Below are 13,630 nucleotides of genomic sequence, written 5' to 3' on the forward strand. Positions count from 1 at the left end.
AGATTGAGAGAGTGCAGAGAAGATTTACTAGGATGTTGCCGGGTCTTAAGGAGTTGAGTTACAGGGAAAGATTAAACAGGTTAGGACTTTATTCCTTGGAGCGTAGAAGAATGAGGGGAGATTTGATAGAAGTTTACAAAATTATGAGGGGTATAGACAGAGTAAATGCGAGTAGGCTCTTTCCACTTAGATTAGGAGAGATAAACATGAGAGGACATGTCTTTAGGGTGAAAGGGGAAAGGTTTAAGGGGAACATTAGGGGGAACTTCTTCACTCAGAGACTGGTGAGAGTGTGGAACGAGCTACCGTCTGACGTGGTAAATGCGGGCTCACTCTTAAGAATAAATTGGATAGATACATGGATGGGAGAGGTCTGGAGGGTTATGGACTAGGTGCAGGTCAATGGGACTAGCGGAATAATATTTCGACACAGACTAGAAGGGCCGAATGGCCTGTTTTCTGTGCTGTAGTATTCTATGGTTCTAAAAGGTCGATGTGGGTAATGCTGTTGATGTGGTGTACATGGGCTTTCAAAAGGCATTTGATACAGTGCCACAGACTTAAGAAAAGTTATAGCTCATGGAATAAAAGGGGCAGTAGCAATGAGGATACAAAATTGGCTGAAAAATAGGAAGCAGAGAGTAATGATTAATATATTTTTTGGGTTGGAGGAAGGTTTGTAGTGGAGTTTCCCAGGGGTCGGTATTGGGACCCTTGCTTTTCCTGATACGTGTTAATGATCTAGATCTTGGTGTGCAGGGGACAATTTCAAAGTTTGCATATGGTACGAAGCTGTGAGGAGGACAGTGTAGAACTTCAAAAGGACATAGACAAGTTGCTGGAGTGGGCAGATTGGTGGCAGATGAAGTTCAATGTGGAGAAGTGTGAGGTGATGCATTTTGGTAGGAAGAACATGGACAGACAATTTAAAATAAGGGGTGAAATTTTGAAGGGGGTGCAGGAGCAGAAAGACTTGGGTGTATATGTGCATAGATCATTGAAGGTGGCAGGACAGGTGGAGAGAGCAATTAATAAAGCATATAGTATCCTGGGCTTTATTAATAGGGGCATAGAGTACAAAAGCAGGGAGGTTATGCTGAATTTATATATGACACTCATTAGAGCTTAGCTGGAGTATTGTGTACAGTTCTGGGCATCACACCATAGGATGGATGTGAACACATTGGAGAGAGTGCAGAAGAGATTTACAAGAATGGTTCCAGGGATGAGAAACTTCAGCTATGAGGATAGATTAGGGAAGCTGGGACTGTTCTCCTTGGAGAGGAGAAGGCTAAGAGATTTGATAGAGATGTTCAAAATCACGAGGGGGCTGGACAGAGTAGATAGGGAGAAATGGTTCCCACTCGTAAAAGGATCAAGAACGAGAGAGCACAGATTTAAAGCGATTTGCAAAAGAAGAAAGTGTAATGTGAGAAAAACTTGTTCACACAACGAGTGGTTCGGGTTTGGAATGCACTGCCTGGAAGTGTGGTGGGGGCAGGTTCAATCGAGGCATTCAAGAGGACATTAGATGAATATTTGAATAGAACCAATGTGCAAGTGTACGGGGAAAAGGCAGGGCAATGGCACTAGGTCATAATGCTCATTTGGAGAGCCAGTGCACACATGATGGGCTGAATGGCCTCCTTCTGTGCTGTTAAGATTCTGTGAACCATTTACGACTGGATGTGGAAGGACTGCAGAGCTTAGATCTGATCCGTTGGTTGTGGGATCGCTTAGTTCTGTCTATCACTTGCTGCTTATGCTGTTTGGCAGACATGTAGTCCTGTGTTGTAGCTTCACCAGGTTGACACCTCATTTTTAAGTTTGCCTGGTGCTGCTCCTGGCATGAACTCCCGCACTCTTCATTGAACCAGGGTTGATCTCCTGGTTTAGTGGTAATGGTAGAGTGGGGGATATGCTGGACCATGAGGTTACAGATTGTGGTTGAGTACAATTCTGCTGCTGCTGATGGCCCACAGCATCTCATGAATGCTCAGTCTTGAGTTGCTAGATCTGTTTGAAATCTATTCATTTAGCACAGTGGTAGTGCCACACAACATGATGGAGGGTATCCTCAATATGAAAATGGGACTTCATCTCCACAAGGACTGTGCAGTGGTCATTCCTAATGATACAGGTGCATCTGCGACACGTAGATTGGTCGGGTGAGATCAAATATATTTTTCCCTCTTGTTGGTTCCCTCACCACCTGCGGCAGACCCAGACTAGCAGCTATGTCCTTTAGGACTCAGCCAGCTTGGTCAGTAGTGGTGCTACTGAGCCACTCTTGGTGATAGACATTGAAGTCCCACCCAGAGTACATTCTGCACCCTTGCCACCCTCAGTGCTTTCTCCAAGTGGTGTTCAACATGGAGGGGTGGTTGGGTTGAGGGGGGGGGGCATGGTAGATGGTAATCAGCAGGAGGTTTCCTTGCCCATGTTTAACCTGATGCCATGAGACATCATGGCATCCAGAGCCGAAGTTGAAGACTCCCAGGGAAACTCCCTCCCGACTGTATACCACTGTGCTCCCACCTCTGCTGGGCCTGTCCTGCCAGTGGGACAGGACATACCCATGGATGGTGATGGTGGTGTCTGGGACATTATCAGTAAGATATAATTCCACGAGTATGGCTATGTCAGGCTGTAGCTTGAAGGGTCTGCGAGACAGCTCCCCCAATTTTGGCAAAGGCCCCCAGATGTTCTTAAGGAGGACTTTGCAGGATTGACAGGGCTGAGGCTGCCGTTGTTGTTTCTGCTGCCTGGGTCGATGCTGGGTGGTTCATCCAGTTTCATTCCTTAGCGGTTTGATACAACTGAGTGGCTTGCTAGGCCATTTCAGAGGGTGCTTAAGAGTGGGTCTGGAATCACATGTAGGCCAAACAAGGACATTAGTGAACCAGCTGGGTTTTTTGGACCATTGGCAATGGTTTTTATGGTCATCATTAGACTTTTAATTCCACCATCTGCAGTGATGGAATTCGATCCCTGGTCCCCCAGAACTTTACCCTGGGTCTCTGGATTACCAGTCCAGTGACAATACCACTACACCATCACCTGCCCCAGAGACCCACACTCTGACACTTTCACACGCTGGTCATTTTTATTAATTACTCTTTTTTCACTTAATTTACTGCTATGACATTGCTGTACTTTTGCTTAGCAATGGTTTCTTTCCTTAAAACCTTAGCCTTTTTGTTGAAATTTAGCTAATTTCTGAAAGATGAAGTTTGGCACATCGGCCCCTCGAGTGAGAAAAATATGCAAATGTGGCCCCCCCAAGCAAAAAGGCTGGAAAGCCTGCCCTGCACTGTCCCATCAAACATTCCCAGGGCAGGGACACTAAATTTCTCCACTGTTTGAGAGATTTTGCTGCTCACAATCAGCTGCATTCTTGTCCATTAATATTGCAATTATACACTGAAATTAATTAACTGGCTATGAAGAACTTTGGGATTTCCTGGGGATGAGTAAGCTGCTATATCAGTCTATGTTCCTTTTAGCCTGTGAGTGCTAGAGCCAATACAGCACAAATTGTGAGGAGCTGGTGCACCAAAGCTATTGGGAGACAGTTGTCACCGTTTCTAACACATTTCCACCAGAACCTGTCACCCAGCAGGGAGATGGCATTCTTATTTCATTTTTCTTTTAGCAACACAGGTACCAAATCACATAATTTGGAGATAGTGGATATTTATTTAAGGGCTGCTTTAGCATGACAGATGGAATGCTGTGTGATGTTCAGCCTATTCTCAATCCTTTGATGAACAGTAACTTTATTTATCGATCCTCCCTGGGAAATGTGTCCCAGCAGCGCTACCCCTGATTCCGCATAATGTGATCCCGCAACTACTGTGAGCAAATTGTTTATTATGTTAACTTTAGCTTTAAGTGAGTTTCTCTTTGAGGCTAGAGATATCAGTTTCATTTGAAATTAAAATAAAAAGGAGCAGAAAGAGACTTTAGCTTCTTTCAGTTCTAATGAGAGGTCATTGAGCTGCGAGATTAACTCTGCTTGTCCCTCTTTACTTGCTGTCTGATCTGCTGAGCAGCTGCCATTTTAAAATCTGTCATCAGAGACCTTGCTTTGGAGCCCAGCATGGAGACAGGTTAGCTCACAGTTGGCCCTGTTGTGAAGAGACTGGATGTGAGGCCACTCACAAGGACTGAGCATCTATATGTTCTGCACGGAATTTAACACGAATGCAGCCCCTTAGTGCATGTTTAAAATAAATTATACCTTTTGGCCCAGGTAATCCAGGTCGTCCATCTCTTCCACTTTGTCCTGGCAATCCAGGCTGACCTGGTTGTCCAGGATGTCCAGTGGCTCCAATTTTACCAGGGGGTCCTGGCCTTCCTGGGCTTGTTGAATCTGGAATACGTATTCTGGCTAGGTAGTATGCCATTCTTTCTAGAAAACAGAACGTAGGCCATTGAACGAGCTGCAGTCAGTTCTCCTGATCACTGTACTGTTTGAACTTCCAGTCAAGGCCAGCCAATGATGGGAACACCTTCACAAACTACGACTGGAGAATGGTGACTGTCTGGGTGTTCTCTGCAATTCGAGGGGAGATTAGCCCAAAGACCTGGACAGAACACCCCCTCTGCTCAAAGAACAGCAGAGGGCATTGGGAATAATTGCAATGTGAAGCAGAAAGGAGACATTGGGGTTAATACTGTGACCCCAGTTACACTGCACCAAGACCATAGGCTCTAAGGTGCATTCGACCCAAGTTGAATTTCATACTGTAATGTCAGATCAACCCCTTTAAGATAGTTTAGTGGCACTCCCGGCATGCGGCATTCTTGGCATGTGGAAAGAGGGACTTCCCCCATATTGGAGAGAGGGGCTGCCCCCACATGGGACAGAGGCTGTCCCCATATCGGAGAAATGGGCTACTCCTATATTGGAGAGAAGGATGGCATGAAGTAACATTTTTCCTGCGATAGGGTACCAGCTCTATCAGTACTACCATGAGGTTATTTATGGGTTACGCTCTTGTTATGACTCAGAATGAGTGAATGACTGGTACCCAGATGCCAGCTGTTATCAGTGGCAGCCATCTGACAGTTGATAGGAAGTGTGTGAGCATCGCTCAGCAATTGTTATCCTCTCCGCCTACACCAAGTGAGGGGGTGGGGAAAAGTACCTGGCTTCCACTGAGCAGCTCCTCAGAGTGGTCAGACCGAGATCAGAAACTCAGGAATTAGGAGGAACGGGTTTGTTTTACTCCAGCCCTGGCTAATCGATTTGAGATTTGTTTAGATGGTTAATTTCCTTGTCGAATTTGTAGAATTCTAATTGTCTCTTGTGTGAGCTGAAGGAGGTGAAGGATTGTGAATAAAAAGGTTCACTCACCATCAAAGATTTTTGTAACTTCCTGTCTTATTAACCTCTTGATCTCATCAAAATTAACAGCTTCAGCCTGCGGGAAGGAATCAAAGATGTCTGCATCAGTTTCAGGAAGTGTCACTTGATTGAGTGGAGAATCCCAGTTAAAGCAGGAATTCTGGAAACTGCACAAAGGAAGGTTCCCTTTGTGTAAAAGAATCATAAGCACGTTTAGAAAGAACAAGTTTGCAGCTTCGAACAGAGGACACTTACCCTCTGGTGCCACTTTGTTCCTGTTGGGCGCATGAACCCAGCATGATGCAGTGCTTTAAGGTGATTTATATATTAGTATGGTGTGGGCTTAACAAAATAATTAAATTGAAATATCTTAGAATGACAGATTTAATTGACTCCCGTCACCGACTTACAGAACTCTATTTGAGAAAAAGCAAAATAATAAATATGCCCTGTGATCCCTATCGTTAGGATTTATTAACTTCTCTTGGTTAAGCTCTTGAATCTGGCCAGCTTTGTGTTTGAGATGAATGAGTTTCTGTTGCTAGGATAGGTTCATAGTTCTGGTCTCCATATAATAAAAACGTACATTGCGACACTGGAGAAGGTGCAAAAGAGATCTACATGGATGATATAAAAACAGAAAATGCTGTAAAAATCAGCAGGTCTGGCAGCATCTGTGGAGAGAGAAACAGAGTTAACATTTCGAGTCCGTATGACTCTTCCTCAAAGCTCTGAAGAGTCATATTGGGGAGAATGAAGAATGTATTCGTTGGCCCAAATTTCAGGCCCAGTGTGTTTTGACTGCTGGGCCTCATTTGCATGCTGCCAGTTGAGTTCCACTCACTCCAGGCAACAAGATAATGGAATGGCTGCAGGGAGAGGAATTTTACGTGGCCCTCTGGCTGCTCATCGACCTACATGTTGGGAGAAGGTTTTGGGGCTGTCTCTTGGATAGGAAGTGGAAAGGCTGGGGCGGGGGGACCACAACTGTCCTCCTGAGACTGAGGAGGAAACCTGCTCCTCCTGGTTTCTGAGCTGATGGCCCCTATTGCTTCCTGACAGCTGCCGAGCTCACAGTGAAGCCTATGGATGTCACAGGACCCCAAATAGCATTGCATCTGGTAAGCACTCATTCCCCAATAAGTGTTGGGTGGTAAGGGTGGTGGGGAGCATGGTGGTTGGGGGGACCATTTGGAAAAGCTGGGCCAACAATGGTAGGTGCAGTTCTATGATGATACATGTACAGTCACAGACTTATGGACGTGGAATAAGTAGAGGAGAACCCACATTCTCTTTCTCTAGATGGGGAATCAGCTCCTGCTACTGTTTCTGGAATCTGCATTGTGGCAATTGGGAACTCACTCCCCAAAATGCAGTGTATGCTAGCAGTCAACTGAAATGGTCTTTTGCTTTTTGTTACCTAAAGGGCATTAAGGGTTATGGAACCAAAGCAGGTTAATGAAGTTGAGATACAGATGAGCGATGCTCTAATTGATTGATGGAGCAGGTTCAAGGGGCTGAATGGCCTCCCCATTCCTATTCTCCTATCTTTGTTGGGTACAACTCTGAAAGGCCGCTCCTGTGGACTTCTCCCTCTGACCCATCCACTTCATCACTGGAGTCGCTCAGCCATGGACTCCATCCCAATGTAAAGTACGGATTCTTGGGATATTTTGAGGCCTTCAGAGTTTCCAATGAATGTAACAGGAAGGGCATGGGGAAAATTGGTCCACAGTGGAGTGAGCTAGACCCATGATATGGTTCAGTTCTTACCAAAGAGCCAGGAGAAAGCTCACATCTTGCGAAAGGATCATTGTACTTTCTACATAAAATACACAACTGAATGGCACTGAGGCACAAGCTGAAGTATAACACCTTACCGCTGTTCCTGGTGTTCCGGGTGTTCCTGGAATTCCAGGAGAACCTGCAGATCCTGAGGGGCCGGGCAATCCTCTTTCTCCAGGAGAGCCTGGAGGGCCAGGGAGTCCCATGCCACTACTCTTGCCCGAGTACCCTCCATATATCCCAGGTGGTCCTCTTGCTCCCTGGGCGCCCTTTTCACCCGGTGTTCCTGGCTCACCCTTGGGAGAAAAAGTATGGAGTAAGCGTTAGAAATTAATTCCCCATCTGGGATGGGATTCCAACCCCACATTCCCAGGAAGAAATGGGGCACAATATGACAGGCTGATTTTGCGAATGTATGGTATTGCTTATATTAATCTAGAGAACATGAGCTCAAATCCCATCTGAATTCAGTTTAATAAAGGCTGGAAACAAAAAACTCGCATCAATAAAAGTAACCATGAAGCTGTGGGATTGTCATAGAAACTGAACTGGTTCACAAACATTCCGTGGAGTCTGTATCATTTCAAAGCTGTGTCTGGTTAGTTAATAACCCACCCAACATGTACAGTTTGATGCACACAATATATGAGGAAATAAGACCACAGAAGTCAGTTGTCTTATGTCTTTTGTGACTCCAGACCTATACCAACATGGTTGAAGCTTAATTGCCCTCTGAGGTGGCATAGTAAGCCATTCAGAAACTATTAAAAAGCAAGCCCCCCACCTTCACAGGGCAACTCAGGATAAACAATAAATACCGATCTTGCCAGCAACATCCCTAACTGAGAGTGAAATTAAAACATCAGTGATCCTTGTGGCCCTGCTCTGTAATCAGTGACTGTACCCTATGGAGAGACAAGAGATGGAACAAGGAGCCATCACCATCAGGAGAGGATGGAAGACACCATGAGTGTTAAAGGGAAGCGTGGCCCTGACCAAACAGGTTCCCTATGGCCCCTGATGGATTATGGGAATCAAACTTCACATAATAGATGGCCTATTTGGAAAATAAAACACCCTTAAGTAACCAGGCAGGTCTTTGAAATGATAGATAAAAAGAAAGGAGATTTTATTTCCAAAGCAACTTTCAAGACATCTTGAAGTGTTTTACAGTTAATAAGTACTTTTGCAGTTAGGAGAACAAGTAGTTACTGTTGTAATGCAGGAAATGGGAAAGCTAAATTGCACACAGCAAGCTCCCACAAACTTGAGTGACAGTGACTGGATAATATGTTCTTAGTGATGCTAATTGAGCAATAATTGTTAGACAGCAGCTTAGAAAAACTCTTTTTTTTCCCAAAATAGTGCTATGGGACCTTTAACATTCACCCGAGAAAATAGATGGACCTCAATTTGATGTCTCATCTGAAAGAAGGCGTCTCCCAGCAGTGCAGCATTTTCTTACTGCATTTGAAGTGTCAGCCTGAACGATGTTCTTATATCGTTTGAGTGGCACTATGAACCCACAACCCTCAGACTCAGAGAGCAGAGGGCTGAGCCACAGCCAACTGTTTATTAGAAACCCCTAGGGTCCTGAAAGAACACAAAAATTATTTCCAGCCAGATTAATCTCTTAGAAAGTAGTTTGGAAGAGAGCTAGTTTCTTGACAGGTTAAGGATCACTTGTCAAAGCATACAAAATTTTTATAGGGCTCAACAGGAAGAATGTTTTCCCAGGGTGGGGGTGCGGGGGGGGTCTACAACCAAGGGACACAATCTCAGAATAAGACACAGGCTATTTAGGATGGAGATGAGGAGGAATTTCTTCACTCAGAAGATAGTGAATCTTTGGAATTCTCTGCCCCAGAGGGCTGTTGAGGCTCAATCATCGAGTATACTCAAGAAAGAGATCGAAAGATTTCTACATATTAAAAATATCGAGGGATACGGGGATAGTGAGGGAAAATGGCATTGAGGTAGAAGGTCAGCATTGATCCAGTTGAATGGCGGAACAGGCTCGAGGGTCTGAATGGTCTTCTCTTGTTCCTATGTCCCTATGTGAAGTGACAGCTTGGGTCACTTGGTAACACCCTCGCTTCTGAGTAGGAGATTGAGAGTTCAGATTCTGTACATGATCTAGGCTGACACCACAGCACAATGTTGCATCATCAGATATTGGAACCTTTAAATGAGATGTTGAGGGGGTGCCTTTTTAGATGTTAAACATCACATGATACTCATTTGAAGAAAAGCAGGGAGTTTTCCCAGTGATCAATATTCTGCCCTCAATTAATAGCATCAAAATCAGATTAACTGGACATTCTTCTCAATGCTGAGCACAAAATGGTTCTGCTTCAAACTGATTATTGTCCATGAATCATGAGAACTTTTGTGATAAGGAACAATATAAATGCAATCCTTTATTTCTCAACTTTGGGCTTCTTATTCAGTCTTGTCTTTGACTTTGTTTCAAAATTCTTCCAGAACATTTCGACCATCAGACAAAAGAATTCATCATTTGCTTCAACACATCTGCATTGGAGCGTGGTAATAGTGGGCATTACTGAATCCCACCTGCGCTGTTAGACTGTATGATCTCTTCTTGCCCAACGTTCTCTGATGAGTGCTGCAAGTGCTTCATACACTATAAATCTGATAGTAATATTAAGAGCTGGTCACACTGATAAAAACTCAAGCTGGGTACCATGTGGAGCAGCAATGCAGGGTGACAGGAGCTGCTGGCAACAGAGCTTGTGTCCACACCATGGGACTCCCAATAATCACTCTGAGAGCTGCCGAGTGGCGATTGTGTATTGATGGACAGGGAGTGAGGGCAAACCAGGGAGAAAGTCATCCACCCAAGCAACTGATAGCAGCATCGCTTGAGGGCAGGATTAGATTGTACATCCTGAGGGAACATGTGGCATAATGGTAATGTCACTGGACTAATAAACTAGAGGCCCAGATTAATGCTCTGTGGACATGGGTTCAAATCCCACCATGGCAGCTGGTGAAATTTAAATTCAATTAATAAATCTGGAATGAAAAGCTAGTCTCAGTAATGGTGACCACGAAGTTATCATTGTCATAAAAAACCCATCTGCTTCACTAATGTCCTTTTGACTCCAAACCCACAGCAATTGACTCTTAGCTGCCCTCTGAAATAGCCTAGCAGCCACACAATTTTACCAAACAAGGTCGAATCACATGGACCGCAACAGATCAAGAAGATAGCTCACCCCATCTTCTCAAGGGCAATTAGGGGTGGGCAATAAATGTTGGCATTGCCAGCCATGCCTGCATCCTATTAAAGGATAAAAAAAATCCTCCCTATGGGCCACATGCAGAAAGAGCTTTATCCTCAAACAGAAAATAAATCCTTTACTGAATGACTGTTGTTGAGATACAACTGGGGAAAGAAACTACAAAGAGGTTCAATACCCTTTACAGAGGTACAGATAATACCTGGGGTAATCCACTGAGCAAGCCAAACCATTTACAAAGAAGAGAGACAAGAGACATGCTCCACTCTTAGTGTCAGTCCTTACCTTTGGCCCAGATGGCCCCACAATTCCAGGTGCACCGGGTGAACCCTAATAGAACAAGAATAACATACATTACAGCTTGAAGCATGAACACACCAGAAGGACCTGTGACTGATAAAGCCCCACGATTGCAAAATCGACCAACATCTTTTGCTTTGGATTTCAGTTAGGTTCTGTAATGTAGTGAAGTGACTCCCAGCTTGACTATTCTGGCAATAAACAGAACAATGTCTTTGCTAATCACGACCACTGAAATAAGGGCTCACGCCCTCCCCCACAACCTCGCCCCCCATCCCCCCACCCAGCCTCCCCACCACTCGCCTCCTGCCCCGCCTCCCCACCACCATTGCTAACCAATAATAAGCTGCAATCTGGTAAAATGAATTGTAATGAAGGTCTGGAGGCTGAAGGAGTGAGAATGTGAGAGCTTTGTCTTTGCTCGTGTGTTGTTCCGATATCACAGTGTGAGCTATTAATGAGTCTCAGCATTCAAAATGGATGTTGGTTTTCAACACACTGGGGGAGGGTTGAAACTGACTTGGGAGGAGGATGGACACCAGGATCGAACACAAAGGAGGGGAAACAAGATGCACAGGGGACTGACTGGGAGAGAAAAATAACACTAGAATGAAACGCCGTTCAGAAATAGGAGGGATCAGGCAGGGTTTGTGGGGGGGGGGGGGGGGAATTCAAGGGTTTGAAATGTGTGTAAAATGCAGAGGGTGTGGTAAATATAGTTGGTGAGCTGCAGGTGCAAATTTGCAGAGGATTATAATATAGCAGCACAAAGAGATCTGGCTCAAGCAAGGGGAGGATTGACCACTTGATGTTCCAAGCTCTCAGGTATTGAGGAACAGATAGGGAATGGAAAAAGAAGTGTAATGGCAGTATTGATCAAAGAAACCCTACAGCACTGTAACTGAATGTAATATTAACTTTGTCCATGTTCAATCACTTATTAACTATGTAACTCTATTTTTTTATATTGATCAATGTAGACTGGTTGTGGTGTAGCCCTGTGTGTGCAGTCTGTTTCATGGTGGTAACATAGAACATCGAGCAAAAGGAGAACCCAGATCTGAAGAATATCTGAATAACTGTACTGAATTGCATTGTGGCTTGATGGCAATTTAGTCAAGTCAAAGCCTTGCCAGAAATTAGCAAGGTCTGCAAAATGAATTAAATTATGCAGGAGAACTGGTCTCAAACTGTGAGAAAGATAAATCCTTTTGTGCCGTTAGAGGTAGCAAAGGTGTCTATCACTACCAGCCTGGGGATTGATAACAGTGCGAGAGGTAACAAAGCAGAGTGAGACTGGTTCTATTCCTTCAAGAATGACCTTGTGAAGGCCGATGACCTAAGAACAAGGGAAAAGGCACTGATGTAATTGGAAACCAATTAAATGGGCTAACAGCAGGCATTACCTTTTATGGCACAGGGCCATAGCAAAGAAGGTATAAAGAAAGAGTCCACAGAGCCATCTCGACTGCAGGGGTTAGTGTGATTTGATCAGTCACTCAGAGGTCACGCACAGAGAATTCATCAGCATTTTGACCACCAACTCACAGGGATGCTAAGCAACTGGTATTATCATGAATATGTACTACTGCTTAGTAGTTTGAGAAAGGTGTATCACCTTTTGTGAATCCTCATCCAAGTTGTTTTGTGCTGATGTTATCCAGAGGACAGACAAGAACCTTTAGACTAGGAAGTGGGTCTTACAGCACTGGAGAGAATGTAGCCGAGGAGTCAAAAACAGAATCTAGTTAGAATTAAAGAACAACGGGTGAGCTATTAAGCTCTTGGGTCTATATTATAGGCCATATTAGTGAGAAGGAAGTAAAGCAGCAAATTTGTCAGCAAATTGTAGGAAGATGCAAGAGCTTTACAGTAGTGATGGGCAACTTCAATCATCCGAATGCAGATTGGGACAATGGGAAATACAAATTGAATTTGAAATTCTACCATGTTGTGATCGCTACCCCCTAGAGGATCCTTAACTACGATATCTCTTATTAATCCCACCTCATTAAACATTATTAGATCTAAAATAACCCGTTCCCGTGTAGGTTCTGCAACGTATTGCTCTAAGAAACAATTCCCGACGCACTCTACAAATTTGTCTTCCATGTTAGCCCTGCCAACCTGATTTATTCAGTCAATATGCAGATTAAAATCACTCATGACAATTGTAGCACCCTTCTTACATGCCTCTATTATTTCCTGATTTATACTTTGTCCTACAGTGAGGCAACTCTTTGGGGGCCTATAGATGACTCCCATCCATGACTTCTTCTTCTTGCTATTCCTTATTTCCACCCAAACTAATTCTACATCACGATCTTTTGCACCTATATCACTACTCACCACCGCACTGTTATCTTCCTTTACTAACAAAGCTACCCCACCTCCTTTTTCTTTTTGTCTATTTTTTCAGAACATCGAATACCCTTAAATATCGAGTTCCCAGTCTTGGCTACCCTGCAACCACATCTCTGTAATAGCTATCAAGTCATATTCATTTATTTATATTTGTGCCATTAACTCATCTATCTTGTTACAAATGCTGCGTGCATTCAGAAAAAGAGCCTTAAGCTTTGACTTTTTACCATTATTACTCATTCTGGTTCTGATTTCTGCTGCACTCTTCTGCTTATGTTTCCCGCCCCTTCCTGTCACACTTTGATTATCGTTCACCTCTTCACTACCCTGCACCTCTGCTCTCTCATTTCTTTTTGATTTTTTAAACTTCCCTTCATTTGAATCCTCCCCCCACTAATTAGTTTAAAGTCCTATCTACAACCCTACGATTCACCAGGGCACTGGTCCCAGCATGGTTCAAATAAAGCCCGTCCCAACAGAACAGCTCTCTCCTTCCCCAGTATCGGTGCCAGTGTTCCATGACTCAGAACCCATTTCTCCCACACCAATCTTTGAGCCTCGCATT

At 44.2% G+C, this 13,630-nt stretch overlaps 1 protein-coding gene across 1 annotated transcript in view; it reads right to left on the minus strand.

The window, feature by feature from the left end:
• The window catches only part of col16a1 (collagen, type XVI, alpha 1), a 413,938-nt gene that overhangs the window by 15,206 nt on the left and 385,102 nt on the right, over positions 1-13,630 (minus strand). Inside the window, exons 64-67 of the mRNA XM_078566895.1 lie at positions 10,687-10,731; positions 7,234-7,434; positions 5,363-5,429; positions 4,244-4,414 (exon numbers count right to left, since the gene is read on the minus strand). Of these exons, the coding sequence (XP_078423021.1) occupies positions 4,244-4,414; positions 5,363-5,429; positions 7,234-7,434; positions 10,687-10,731 (484 nt within the window). The remainder of the gene's footprint in view (positions 1-4,243; positions 4,415-5,362; positions 5,430-7,233; positions 7,435-10,686; positions 10,732-13,630) is intronic.

This window comes from Cetorhinus maximus, chromosome 21 (assembly GCF_964194155.1).
Source record: "Cetorhinus maximus chromosome 21, sCetMax3.hap1.1, whole genome shotgun sequence".
NCBI classification, from domain to species: Eukaryota; Metazoa; Chordata; class Chondrichthyes; order Lamniformes; family Cetorhinidae; genus Cetorhinus; species Cetorhinus maximus.